This window comes from Microtus oregoni, unplaced genomic scaffold (assembly GCF_018167655.1).
Source record: "Microtus oregoni isolate MIOR12 unplaced genomic scaffold, Mior012 000044F_ref0000062, whole genome shotgun sequence".
Lineage (NCBI taxonomy): Eukaryota > Metazoa > Chordata > Mammalia > Rodentia > Cricetidae > Microtus > Microtus oregoni.
Genome location: NW_024543218.1, coordinates 3,004,057 through 3,017,605, shown reverse-complemented (window position 1 = coordinate 3,017,605; position 13,549 = coordinate 3,004,057). Strand labels below are relative to the sequence as shown.

At 36.6% G+C, this 13,549-nt stretch overlaps 1 protein-coding gene across 1 annotated transcript in view; it reads left to right on the top strand.

Moving 5' to 3' along the window:
- LOC121434676 (zinc finger protein 239-like) overlaps positions 1 to 13,481 on the top strand; it is a gene marked incomplete at its 3' end in the record, with an annotated part of 27,963 nt that extends 14,482 nt beyond the window's left edge. The window contains exons 2-4 of the mRNA XM_041633600.1: positions 8,551 to 8,611; positions 12,356 to 12,405; positions 12,675 to 13,481. Of these exons, the coding sequence (XP_041489534.1) occupies positions 8,551 to 8,611; positions 12,356 to 12,405; positions 12,675 to 13,481 (918 nt within the window). The remainder of the gene's footprint in view (positions 1 to 8,550; positions 8,612 to 12,355; positions 12,406 to 12,674) is intronic.
- Positions 13,482 to 13,549: the final 68 nt, after the last annotated feature.

Sequence of the window (13,549 nt, the reverse complement as noted above, 5' to 3'; positions counted from 1 at the left end):
CAATCCTTCAAAATTCCTGCTTCACAGAAACTTGGTCAGATTTTCTAGGTGTATAGGCTAAAGTTAAAATTCCAACAGTACAGTGGAATCTTGGGTGACTGTCCAGGCAGTCAGTAGTTTATGTCATTTCTTGGATTTTTAAAATTGTTTTCATTGAGGTATATATTTTTCTCTGCTCTCCTCCCTTCCTGATTTCTAAAGTGATTGTGCCAGTTTGCATGCCCACCAGCAATGGAGAAGTTTTCCCATCACCCTACATCCTCTCCAGCATAAACTATCTTCAGTGTTTTTGATCTTGGCTATTCTTACAGGTGTAAGGTGGGATCTCAGAGTTGTTTTTACATTTCTTAATGGCTAAGGATGTTGAGCATTTCCTTAAGTGTCTTTCAGTCATTTTATAGTCATCTCTTGAGAGTTCTGTGTTTAATTCTGTACAATTATTTTTCTATTGGCTTATTTGTTCTTCTGATGACCAGTTACTTGAGCTCTTTATATATTTTGGATATCATCCCTCTGTTTGATGTGGGGTTGAAGAAGACCTTTTCCATCCTGTAGGCTGCCGTTTTATTGAACATTTCCTCTGCTTTTCAGAAAGTTCTCAGTTTTAGGTGGTCCCATCTATTAAATATTGCTATTAGTGTTCGTGCTGCTGGGGTTATATTTAAAAAGTGGTCTCCTGTACCAATGTGTTCAAGTGTATTTCCCACTTTCACTTCTATGAAGTTCAATGTGGTTGGTTTTCTCTTTTGATCTATTTGGACTTGAGATTTCTGCATGGAGATAAATAAACACTATATTTTCTGTTTACTCAGGGAGTACTATAACCTTCACAGGTCTCTAAAGGACTTAAATACTAGATAATTGTAGTTTTCTCTGTTACCAAATTGAAACAACTCAGAAACTAGAATGAAATATGTAAGGTTAAGAGATATAAAAAGTTTATTTTAGGGTGGGACAAATAATGATTTAGGTACAACACTTTGGACTTACCTAGATAGGATATATAATATAGTATTTTCTCTAAATGTCACGCCCACCTTGACCATCAAGGAAGACACAACACCCGAACTCTTCTTGCAGGCAGTTTTATTCAGGACTTTCTTACAGAATCGTGATCTCTCTCTCTTTCTCTCTCTCTCTCACCCCGGGCAAACCTCTCCTAGCCCTTAAAAAGGCACAAGCTGCCAACCCTGGATTGCCACATGGGCAGTGCCCATAGGTCCACACATATGCAAGCAGCTGACAATAATTGTGTGATAATAGCATGAGTCAGGCCTTAGCCATATTAGAAATTGATTATCACAGAGAGCACTCACTTTCGGGATCACGGAGGGCAGAAGCCAGCACCATCAGGTGCGGCTCCACACAGCTCTCTACATCTAAATTTACCAAATACAAATGAATTGGTCACTGTTTCCTATATATATTTGTACATAGTTGTTGTATATTTTGTATATAGCTTTACTGTGTTGGTTGAATCCTTCACTTTTTATTTAGTAAGAAAGGGGAAATTATGACATTTTGATGATGTTCTCATAATACAGTTTGCTTGGAGTCAGGACAGAGCTAACAACAACCTCACTGTAAATTACCCTAGAAGTTTGGATGTTGTTGACCAGGTAGGAATCAGGATTATTAAGGCAGGCTTGAGAGAAGATATGGGCTCTTTTCTTGCATGGATAAATTGAAGAGGTAGTAGTCACCAGTGGCTGATCAATTGATTTTCTGATCTTTCAAGTTCTTACCCTGCTATCTGACTCCTGAGTTTTATTTCATTTTAGTTTGGTTTAGTTTGGTTTAGTTTTTCTGAGACAGAGTTTATCTGTAGCTTTGGAGCCTGTCCTAGAACTCATTTTGTAGACCAGGCTGGTCTTGTACACACAGAGATCTGCCTGCGTCTGCCTCTTGAGTGCTGGAATTAAAGGTGTGTGCCACAACTGCCTGGTCAAGGCAGTTTTAATTTTAAATATCAATTAGATTACTGCTTCAGTAGGGATAGAACTAATTAAGTAAGCCCTTGGAAAGTGAAGCCTCACCAGTCACTGGTGGTGCATTTCTGTGAGTTCAAGGCCAGTCTGGTCTACAAGAGCTAGTTCCAAGAAAGGCTCCAAAGCTACAGAGAAACCCTGTCTCAAGAAACACAAAACAAAAACACAAAACCAGCCAAACAAAATATGTAGCCCCATGTACCTGAGAGAGAACCACGGGGTTTGGCATTTACTCTGCTGAATTTTCATCTTTCCTTGACACAATCTTCCCTCATTTGTCCTCATTCCTCTCTTTCATTAGTCTTTTGTTTCTTCTTCTTTTTTACCTTGACTGCAGTGCTTCCTTCCACCATTCATCTCAGTCTCATATTTCCCCCAAATCTCTCTTCATTGTTTACCTTTAGAGTCTCTGTGAGCACCAATAACTCCTGCTTAGTTGATTCTGTGGGTTGTGTTAACCTAGTGTCCTCAACCAAGGTGGGAGGCAGTTGCTATGGTACTTCCTCCCCATTGCCAGCAGGGTCTTCTTATCTCCTCTTATTGTTTGACTGCCTGTGTCTGCTCCTGCTGCTTTGAGTTCCTGGATTAGGCCAGTTTGGTAACAATTGTCTGAGGCACCATTCTATAAGAATAACAGAATATTATGAGAAATCATTTCTTGGACTTTTTTCCTATCTTGTTTGGTTCTATCACAGACCTGTAGTGAAGTGAGCTTCAGGTCTTGGACATCCAATTAGGATGGGCATTGTCTCCTTCTAATGGAATGGGCCTGAAGTTTCACGAGTTATTTGTTGTTTACTCCTACAAGTTATGGGGAACAAATAACTCAACACATGTTACAATCAGGACTAGATGTAGATGTGACTGTTGCTGGGTTGGTGTTTCAGTCCCAACATTGAATACTTTGCCTGGTTAGAAAAGACTCCACAGGCTTTTTATCCCTCTTTCCTAAAAGTCCTTGCTAGTGGCATTTTTATACAACCTAATGAGTATTTACTCTACTAGGTACCATACCAACTCCTAAATGTTCCCCAATTCCTGTAGTCTTTCCTTATTCTCCCTACATCCAACCACCCTGATCCTGATTTCTCCTGTTTCCATACCCAACTACCGCCATTCAATTCAGAAGACCTATTCTAGTGCCCCTTTCAGGGAGATTGATGTATCCCTCCCTTGATCCTTTGTTGTTAACTAACTCTGTGTCTGTGGATTATAGCATGAATATCCTCTACTTTAAAACCAATATTAATGTATAAAGGAGTTTACACTATTGTCATTTGTATTGTTGGGTCTTGAGTTACGTTGAATCCTAATTTTCAGAGAAACTGACATACTGTTTTCCAGAGTGGTTGTACAATTTGCATTTCCACCAGCAATGGAAGAGTCTTCCCCTTACTCCCACATCCTCTCCAGCATAAGCAGTTATTGGTGTTTTTGATCTTAGCCATTCTGACAGGTGTAAGGTGGTATTGCAGAGTCATTTTGATTTGCATTTCCCTGATGGCTAAGGATGTTGAACATTTCCTTAAGTGTCTTTTGGCCATTTGAGAATATTCTATAGAAAATTCTCTGTTTAGTTCTGTACCCCATTTTTAATTGAATTATTTGAAATTTTGATGTTTAATTTCTTGAGTTCTTTATATATTTTGGAGATCAGTCTTCTATCTTATATGGGATTGGAAATTTATTTTCCCATCCAATAAGCAGCCTTATTGTGTTATTGACTGTGTCCTTTGCTTTGCAGAAGTTTCTCAGTTTCAGAAGGTCCAATTTATTTATTTTTCCTCTCAGACTCTGCGTTTCAGGTGTTATATTTAGGAAGTGGTCTTCTGTTCCATGCTTGTTAAGCTACTTTTCACTTTCTCTTCATATTTATCATTGTGAGCCTAGCCTTTAACGGCTGAGCCTTCTCTCCAGCCCTCACTTTCTCTCTTTTCAGTTGCAGTGTGATCAGATTTATATTAAGGTCTTTATCCCCTTTGGACTTGAGCATGGTGATAGATATGGATCTATTTGCATCCTTACATGTTGATATCAGGTTATGCCATAACCATTTGTTGCAGATGCTTTCTTTTTTCATTGTATAATTTTAGCTTATTTGTCAAAAATCAGGTGTTCATAGGTGTGAGGATTAATATCTGGGTCTTTGATTCAATTCTGTCATTCAATCTGTCTGTGTTTTTGCCCATCATCTCTTCCTCAAACCTCCAAAATGAACTGTTTGCTTAATTAAAACATATGTTCCCAGGTGTCTCAAATATCTCAGTGTACCATTTTGATACTGTCCCGAGCAGTGTGTAGTCCAAACCTGGTGTTTAGATGGTGAAACAATTACATAGTGCAGTTGAAATCTTCCTTGTGTGACTCACACTTCTTTTGGAGACTTCAGAGTCACTGTAATGCATGCTCATATTTCATTGCAAAAAAACTTAATCATTTTAATTGTCATATGCAGCAGATCTGTAAGAGGTTAAAGATGAGTATTTGTTATGTATGCGTAGATATCAGAGAGAGACTCAAACCCAAAATTAAATACAGGAAGCTAGATGAAACCTTTCCCTAGAAATAGTTATTTCCCTGTATGATCACTAATATTATGGCTAAAGAGATATTTGTTGTTAATTTCTCCCAAGAAATTACTGTAAGCTCTTTGCCAATGTTCACTTCCTGTCCATAATGATTCAATTTCAACATTAGTAAAACATGCTAAATTTTTTTTATTGAGAAAAGGAGGAAAAAAAAACAAGTTTCCACCTCCTCCCAGCCTCCCATTTCCCTCCCCCTCCTCCCACCCTTTTCCCCCTCCCCCCACTCCTTTCCCCCTCCCTCTCCAGTCCAAAGAGCAGTCAGAGTTTTCTGCCCTGTGGTAAGTCCTAGGTCCTCCCCCCTCCGTCCATATCCAGGAAGGTGAACATCCAAACCGGCTATGCTCCCACAAAGCCAGCACATTTAGCAGGATCAAAACCCCGTGCCATTGTCCTTTGCGTCTCATCAGCCCTCATTGTTCGCCATGTTCAGAGAGTCCAGTTTTATCCCATGCTTTTTCAGTCACAGTCCAGCTGGCCTTGGTGAGCTCCCAATAGATCAGCTCCACTGTCTCAGTGGGTGGGTGCACCCCTTGTGGTCCCAACTTCTTTGCTCATGTTCTCCCTCCTTCTGCTCCTCATTGGGACCTTGGGAGCTCAGTCCAGTGCTCCAGTGCAATAATGACGAATATCTTGCATATCATCATAGAATCTTCATCTGGTGATGGATGGAGATAGAGACAGAGACCCACACTGGAGCACTGGACTAAACATGCTAAAATTTAACCTTGGTAAATTCTTGCTAATAGACGAAGTTTCAGTTTTCTTTTTAAAAACAGCTCAGTTTCTTTTTCCACATAACTTTTTAGTCTTTCAGTATGTTTATATGTTTAAAATATCGATTATAAGATAATATCTTTCCTCTGCAGTAAAATACCTATAGGGAATGCATAGAGCATAAAATGTCTAGAATGACGGCCAGGAGGTGGTGGCTCAAGCCTTTAATCCCAGCACTTGGGAGGCAGAGGCAGGTGGAGGTCAAGGCCAGTCTGGACTAGAAGAGGTAGTTCCAGGACACATTCCAAAGCTACATAGAAACCTGTATCAAAAAAAAAAGTCTTGAATGTAACCAAACTCCAGATCCAAACAATCCATAAGTACCTTTTATAATTTTATTTCTACTAAACCATTTTTTCTGCTTTAGATGATAATTCTCTTTGACTTGTCCCCTTTTATGGTTTGGTTCTAATTACTATTTTCAATTTTTTACTCCAATAATGGGATATAGATGGTCAATGTCTTGCAACAATTTCTGAAATTTATTAAGATTCCACATATAACCTCTCCTAATTTTTAACTTTTGGGCTCAAATTTTTATAACACTATTTTATATGCTGAATAATTAATACAATCACCTTTTTGTATATTTTCAGAAGTAATTCCCAAGGAGACAAAGTTTGCTTTACTTCACCAACCATTTTCTCTAAAGTATTTACATTTGAATCAGCTAATGACATTCCATATAATGTTGAAAACATACCTAACTTGAGTATAATTTCCATTGTAATAAATAACAAAGTACTAACATCCAGTACTTTATATCCTAATTGGTTTATAATAATAACTTTCAAGGACTAGAAATTTTCATTACATGTTTAAGTGAGTTAAATTAGATAAAATGGTTTGAGTAAGAATATAAAAATCATAGACAGTATGTTTTGATAAAAATGTCAAGTTTATATCAAAAGGGAGCATCCATATCTATATCAATATAAAATATATAAATAAGTAGTTGCCTTTTTAAATTAATTTTAATGATCTATACTTTTACATCATACACATATATGCCCCTTTATTTTTTTTTTTTAGATTCAGTAATGTACACTTTTATCCTATCATTTCATTGGGTGCCTTTTGTAAGTGGATGTATATTTATGAATATATAGAGCTGGTTTTGGAGAAAGACACTGGCTCTGTCCCTCTATAAATCCAAGCATGTCATTAAAATAAAAATTCAGAGTTTCTCTCTCAATGTCAGGATCATGGGACAGAAAGAAGAATTTAGAAAAATTTTCACTTTTCTACATTTCTACTTTCAAGTCTATTGTACATGTCATTGAATATATATGTCTGTATATGACTATAAATAATGTTTCAGTTTTCCACAATGCACAATGAATTTTCCTGCAGTAATTTCTGAAGTTTCAGGAAGAAGTTGGGGCCCCACAACAACAACTCAACCTGGTTGATACAATGGCATGATGATGATAGTGCTACTACCAGACGTGTTTCGCATACCAGCTGCTCAAGATGGTTCCAACTTGGTTAGCTGAAATGGTCCACTTTTTACAATGTTCTGGACAGACCTTATAAGAAGAAGATCAGAAAAACTTTACATAATACTCAGAGACTATTTGCAGTTATACCAGACAGTAATCTTGGAACTTAACCATCATTTTAGTTTCGCAGGATCCCATAGAAAGAACATCGCCCCCATGACAGCTGGAAGTAATTCTAAAAGACTACATCCCCTCTCCCAACAAAGTTTGTCCTAGGGTTAGGGACATCATTTAGGGGTTGATTATAATTGGTATAGGGTTGTGGGTTGGAAGGGAAATTTTATGGGCTCAGGGATTTCTTTGAAATAAAAGGGAAAATTGGATGGAATAAGATAGTGTGAATTTACATACAATAATAATAAGTAAGTAATAGAGTGAATTCTTGTGAGTTATAATTTATAGGCAATTGCCTTGATATAGATTTTTGTATGTTGATATAATGTTAAATATTGAATATTATATGCATTCATGCTTCTACCAATGCTTAAAACATTTTATATATTAATAAATATATTTATCAAATTGCAATGTACATTTCTTCCACTGATCAAGATACCTATTCATTGGTTACATTTTGAGCCCATTGTCCTCATTTGTTGTACAATTGTTTATTGTACAATATTCTAATATGAAGTCTTAGTCTTTAAGTTATATAGGTATTAGAATTATAGATCAATAGTCATCAATGTTTGTCTTACTTATAGTTAGAATAATCAGGTTTTTCACACACATGAAGAATAAATGTTGAATAGATAGGTAAATCAGCCACTTCAAACAGCTGTAAAATCTGGATTTTACATAACCTAGGGTACTGTTGAAGTGAGACACAATTACTACTGGTAGCATTGTCTATTTCCAGGGAATGTTAAGCACCGGAGACACTCAAAGCTTGTTTTCTTGTTGTCAAAACTAGCCTTTGGGCAAAGACATGCTCATGCCTCAACCTCTGACAAAATACATGGTATCCAAAAATGGATAAGCAGTTCTGTTAAATCTTGACTGGCATTCATCTCAGAAACAAATATACCTACCTCTGTTTGCTGAGCATTGTGGTAAAGGCAAAATACACCAATAAGCCCAGTTTGCCCATCTTTTTTTTCCTTTCTGTAGGCATTAATTTTCTCATGCATACAACATACTGTTGATCTTTTCTCTTTTTCTTTCCCCATGAATAGATACTGCTCATATAAGGAGGTATCCTATACAAATGACACAGAAATAACAGAATTGATTCTCCTTTTCAATTTCCTTCTAAAGTGACTGTCTATGTCATGGAACAAGAATGGGGAACACCAGAATCGTAAAACTATACTGTCAAAGAAGTATGCATTTCACTCTCATACTTACACTGTACTCATATATGGTATATTTTTGAAGGAAGTGACCTATGATGATGTGCACATCAACTTCACTAAGGAAGAGTGGGATTTACTGAATCCTTCCCAGAAGAATCTCTACAAAGATGTGATGCTGGAGACCTACTGGAACCTAACTACTATAGGTGAAAATGAATTTCTTTCATGTTTCAAAATATGGAGACAACTTTTCCTTGGTTTATAATTTTGTTCTGTAATTTGTTTTAGAGAAAGAATAATGGGGTGAATAACACAGTCACAGTTTTTAGGTGCACTTAAGATAATAAGCTAATTGTTGCACATTCTTAAATAATATAACTTCTATTCTGGTACTGTATTTTAGGATACTTTTGGGAAGACCTTAACACCAAAGAGCATTGTAAATGTTCTAGAAGACATGCAAGGTAATTTTCTTGGGCAAGTTCATAACAATTTCCCTTAAATAGTTTGTAATGTGTTCTGGAACTTTAAAACAAAAGCAAAAGTGTAAATAAGCACAGCTTTAAATATATTGATGGTTTTTAAGTTCTCACAAATCCATATACCTCAATTTCTTGTATATGAATTGCATCTGCAAAGCCTTCATTTAAGAAAAAGTCTAGGTAGCAATGCCTAAACAGATATCACCTTTTGATTCATAGCATCATGAGAGCTATGTTGTAGAACTGCTGCTTCATTTGCTTCTTGCTATTCATGACAGAAAATGTATACATATTTCAATGATGATGAGTATAACTGCAAAACTTTCTACTAATTCAATAGCCCATGGTAAGCCTTGTATCACTCATATACTTTTTGTGACTGTGCTAAGTTTAGTGAAATCAGATTAGTCAAGGGTCAAGGGGCAGTGATGTGGAAAAACCTTAATATCTATACCTCAAGTCTGAAAGTTGAACCTTGTGGATTCATTTTGGAAATCTTTTATACACTATTCTTTTTTCATATATATATATATATATGATTTTTCATATATATATATGATATGTCACTCTTGACACAAGTGTATGAGCATAGGAATATGGAATAGGAATATGGAAATATTTAGCTTACCTCTCCTTAAGAACAATTAAGAAGATAAACTGTAGTTCCCATGTAGAGTATACATGTTTAATTTGATCCACAAATACAAAGTTAATTTATTTTCTATCATCATGGTTAATACATAAATACAAACTCACATTACAACAAAAACAAACAAACAAACATGAGCTCTAGGTCTATGCAAATACTTCTGGGTGTCTTAGTTCACTTACCAAATGTATAATGATTCACAATATAGTAAAATTATGAATGGAGTAATGTTTGTAAATGTTGTAATAAGAGTGGCGGGCTACATTCCTGGCACCCGGCCACCCGCATGGCTAGCATTATCCGAAATAATTACACGGAAATTGTATTCTTTTAAACACTGTCTGGCCCATTAGTTCCAGCCTCTTATTTGCTAACTCATACATATTGATCTAACCCATTTCTAATATTCTGTGTAGCACCTTGGGCTGCTGGCTTACCAGGGAGGATCTTAACCTGTGTTTGTGTCTGATGCGAGAATCATGGCGACTCCCTGACTGGGCTTCTTTCTCTCAGCATTCTGTTTTCTTTACTCCACCCACCTAAGGGTTGGCCTATCAAATGGGCCTAGGCAGTTTCTTTATTAATTAACCAATGAAAGCAACAGATAAGATACAAGACCCACCTCCATCATTTCCCCTTTTTCTGTTTAAACAAAAAAGAAAGGCTTTAACTTTAACATAGTACAATTACATATAGCAAAACAGTTATCAAGCAAGAATTACAGTTACAATATTTATATCTATTTTATCTTTTATCATAACTAAGGAAAACTATAACTATTTATTTATTCTTCAACTCCATCAAGACTCCAGAGTGATATAATATTACCTAAGTAAACAAGAAATCCAAAACTCTAGAAATGACAGAGACATCTTGCTCCCTGTACAGTCACCCAAAGTTCTTTTGTATCGTTGGGGCATCCGTCTTCGGCCTTCAGACCCATAGTGTTCAGCAGACATTTCCATGAAGCAGGAAATTTCAAAGACAGTTCAGTCACTTTCTGCTGTGTCCTGCAGAATGTCTTGCAGACTCTTTCATGAATCAGGAACCCCGAAAGAACATCTTGCCTTTAGGCAAGTTCAGCTGTCCTTTCTCTGCAGGTTCTCTGTGTCCAGTTTATGCAACAGTCCAGGCAAGAGCAGTTTCTTGCCCAAATGGCTATCAAACTCCATAAGGAGCCTCTTCGATGCCCATCTTCCTCTTGAAGTAGCTTGATGCTGCCAGGAGCAGATGTGTCTCATTGTCATGAAAAGCCCTAAGGGATTAAAACATTTAAATGCCATATTCTTATTCTGCAGTCTTTAAAAGATATAAAGAATACCTATCTAACTGAAATATATCTCTATATATAACCTGAATATCTAACTAACATGACTAATATTTATGATTATCCATCAACAACCTGTATTTCCTAATTATACATTACATTTTAAAAATGAACTACACAATCACAATACCTTAATCAAGATACTGAAATACATATACGTATAACAAAATTGACCTTAAAATCCACACCAATGCAAATTATTCATACCTATATCATATCCCACTTTAAATGTAAAAGAACATTTATAAACAATATTTGGGAACATGGGCACAGTTTTTTTCTCTCCAAACTGCTTCCTGCTGAATGGGGGTGCTGTTATTCAGGTCTTTTATGGGATAACCTGTCTGCTAGGTTCATCTCAGTCGGCAGTTGAGTGAAGTAATTTTCTGAAGGTGTTCACAGCAACCTCTCAGGAGGGCATGATCATACCATATTGGGATAGACACAATCCACAGGGTCTCATCCTCTGTGAAAACAAAAGAAGAAACTCCATTCCAAAGCATCATATCCTTAAACCAAAATTCTGAAGTCATAATACCCTTATGAAATCCATTCTGGTTCAGCTTGGTAGCCCATGTAATAAAATGTCTCTCTGTACTTAGCTCCTGTACAGTCAAAAATTTTAAAGAAAGCACAATAATACAAAGAATCCAGACTCGCTGTGAATTTTCCATTTTTATGTGTCTTATTTTTACTCTATCAGTTTACTTTATTCTGTCTCTTTAAAGATTTTACCCTTTTTTTAAAGACATTAACTTTATTCTTTATATTCTTTTTCTTCTCTCTCCCAAGCCTACATACATTCATTCAACACTGTGACTCATTTAGTGGTCTTTTATGTCTGAATCTGTTTTATTGTGAATCTGTAATTTTTTTTACTATCCAGGAGCATTTCTTAAAATGTTAAGCAGTTCTTAAAAACTTAAGTTGCACCATGTACAGGTAATATGGTACCACCTGAGTCCTGCCTAGTCTAAACCTTAACCATGCTATTATTATGGTAATTACGGTAGTTCCTGCTGAGACCAGCATAGTTCAGCATGGTTGAGCTGAGCCTCTCCTGCCTCAGAGCCATTTGGTGCCCCTGAGCCACTCACAGTTCCAGGCACACAGCAGTCCACATCGCCATCAAGCGAGGTGTACCACTTTACTCCAAATGCTCCATTCAAAAGCTCTGTCTCCAGCAGGAGCCAGACAGAGATGGTGATGGCGGCACAGCCCAGAAAGCCGGCATTTTAAAACAGCCAGTTTTTTCCTGCTGCTGAGTCAGGAAAACTTCTTTGTGGCAAGCCACCCACAAAAAGCCAAAGCTGTATTAAACTCTCTCCCTTTTCTAAAGACCTCTCAGGTTTTTAAGTGGATGTAGTCCATCACGTTAGAGAGCCACTCTGTCATAATATGAGTGCGTGGGTGCCAGGAACGTAGCCCGACGCTCTTATTACAACAGGTAAAGCACTCAGTATATGCAGTTCTCTTCAAAAATGTAAAAAATACCCTAGAAAAATATAGGTAGTGTTATAGATGAAAAGATAAACCATGACACAATGGAATTTATCATCACAAAAATTTTTTCTAGATGTAAAATGACCCCCAATGAGAGAACAAAACATGATTTTAAACAAAGCTATAAAACCTTGATATTAGATTCCTTTTTACAATTTGAAAAAAATATGAAGTTAATTCATATAGGTATAAGGTTCAACTGCATTGAATGTGGTAAAGCTTTTACATGTGTAAATTTTGCTTGCAGGAATGAAAGAAATCAAACTGGAGAAAAGTTTTCAGTATATTCTCACTGTGGTAAAGTCTTGTCTTATAACACTCATCTTCTAAGGAATGAAAAAACACATAGCGGAGAAAAATGCTGTGAAATTAAGCAATGTGATGAAGTCTTTTCTTGTCACAATCATTGTGAAATGCATAAGAGAACACACAGTGGAGAGAAACCCTATGAATATGGTCAAGATAATAAAGACTTTCTGTATGTAACTCATCAAAGTCATAAACGAAAACATACTGGAGAGAAAACATATGAATGTAATCTGCATGGTAAGGTCTTTGCTGATCAGAGCCATCTTCAAAAGATTAAAAGAATATATACTAGAGAGACACCCTATGAATATAATCAGAGTGGTAAAGACATTACTCAATGTACTGTTTTTCAAACACATAAAAGAATACAAACTGGAGAAAAACCATATGAATATAATCAGTGTGGTAAGGCCTTTGCACGTCATATTCATCTTCAATTGCGTAGAAGAACACGTACTGGAGAGAAAACATTTGAATGTAATCGGTGTGGTAAGGCCTTTTCACACTACAGTAATCTTCAAAGCCATAAAAGAACACATACTGGAGAGAAACGCTATGAATGTAACCAGTGTGGTAAGGCCTTTGCACAACACAGTCACCTTCAAAGCCATAAAAGAACACATACTGGAGAGAAACCCTATGAATGTAATCAGTGTGGTAAGGCCTTTGCATGGCACAGTGATCTTCAAAGACATAAAAGAACACATACTGGAGAGAAACCTTATGATTGTAATCAGTGTGGTAAGGCCTTTACACGACATAATCATCTTCAAATGCATAAAAGAACACATACTGGAGAGAAACCCTATGATTGTGATCAGTGTGGTAAGGCCTTTGCATGTCTCAGTCATCTTCAAAGGCATAAAAGAACACATACTGGAGAGAAACCCTATGAATGTAATCAGTGTGGTAAGGCCTTTGCACAACACAGTAATCTTCAAGTGCATAAAAGAACACATACTGGAGAGAAACCCTATGATTGTAATCAGTGTGGTAAGGCCTTTTCTCAAAACAGTGTTCTTCAAACACATAAAAGAACACATACTGGAGAGAAACCCTATGAATGTAATCACTGTGATAAGGCCTTTGCATGTCACAGTGATCTTAAAAGGCATAAAAGAACACATACTGG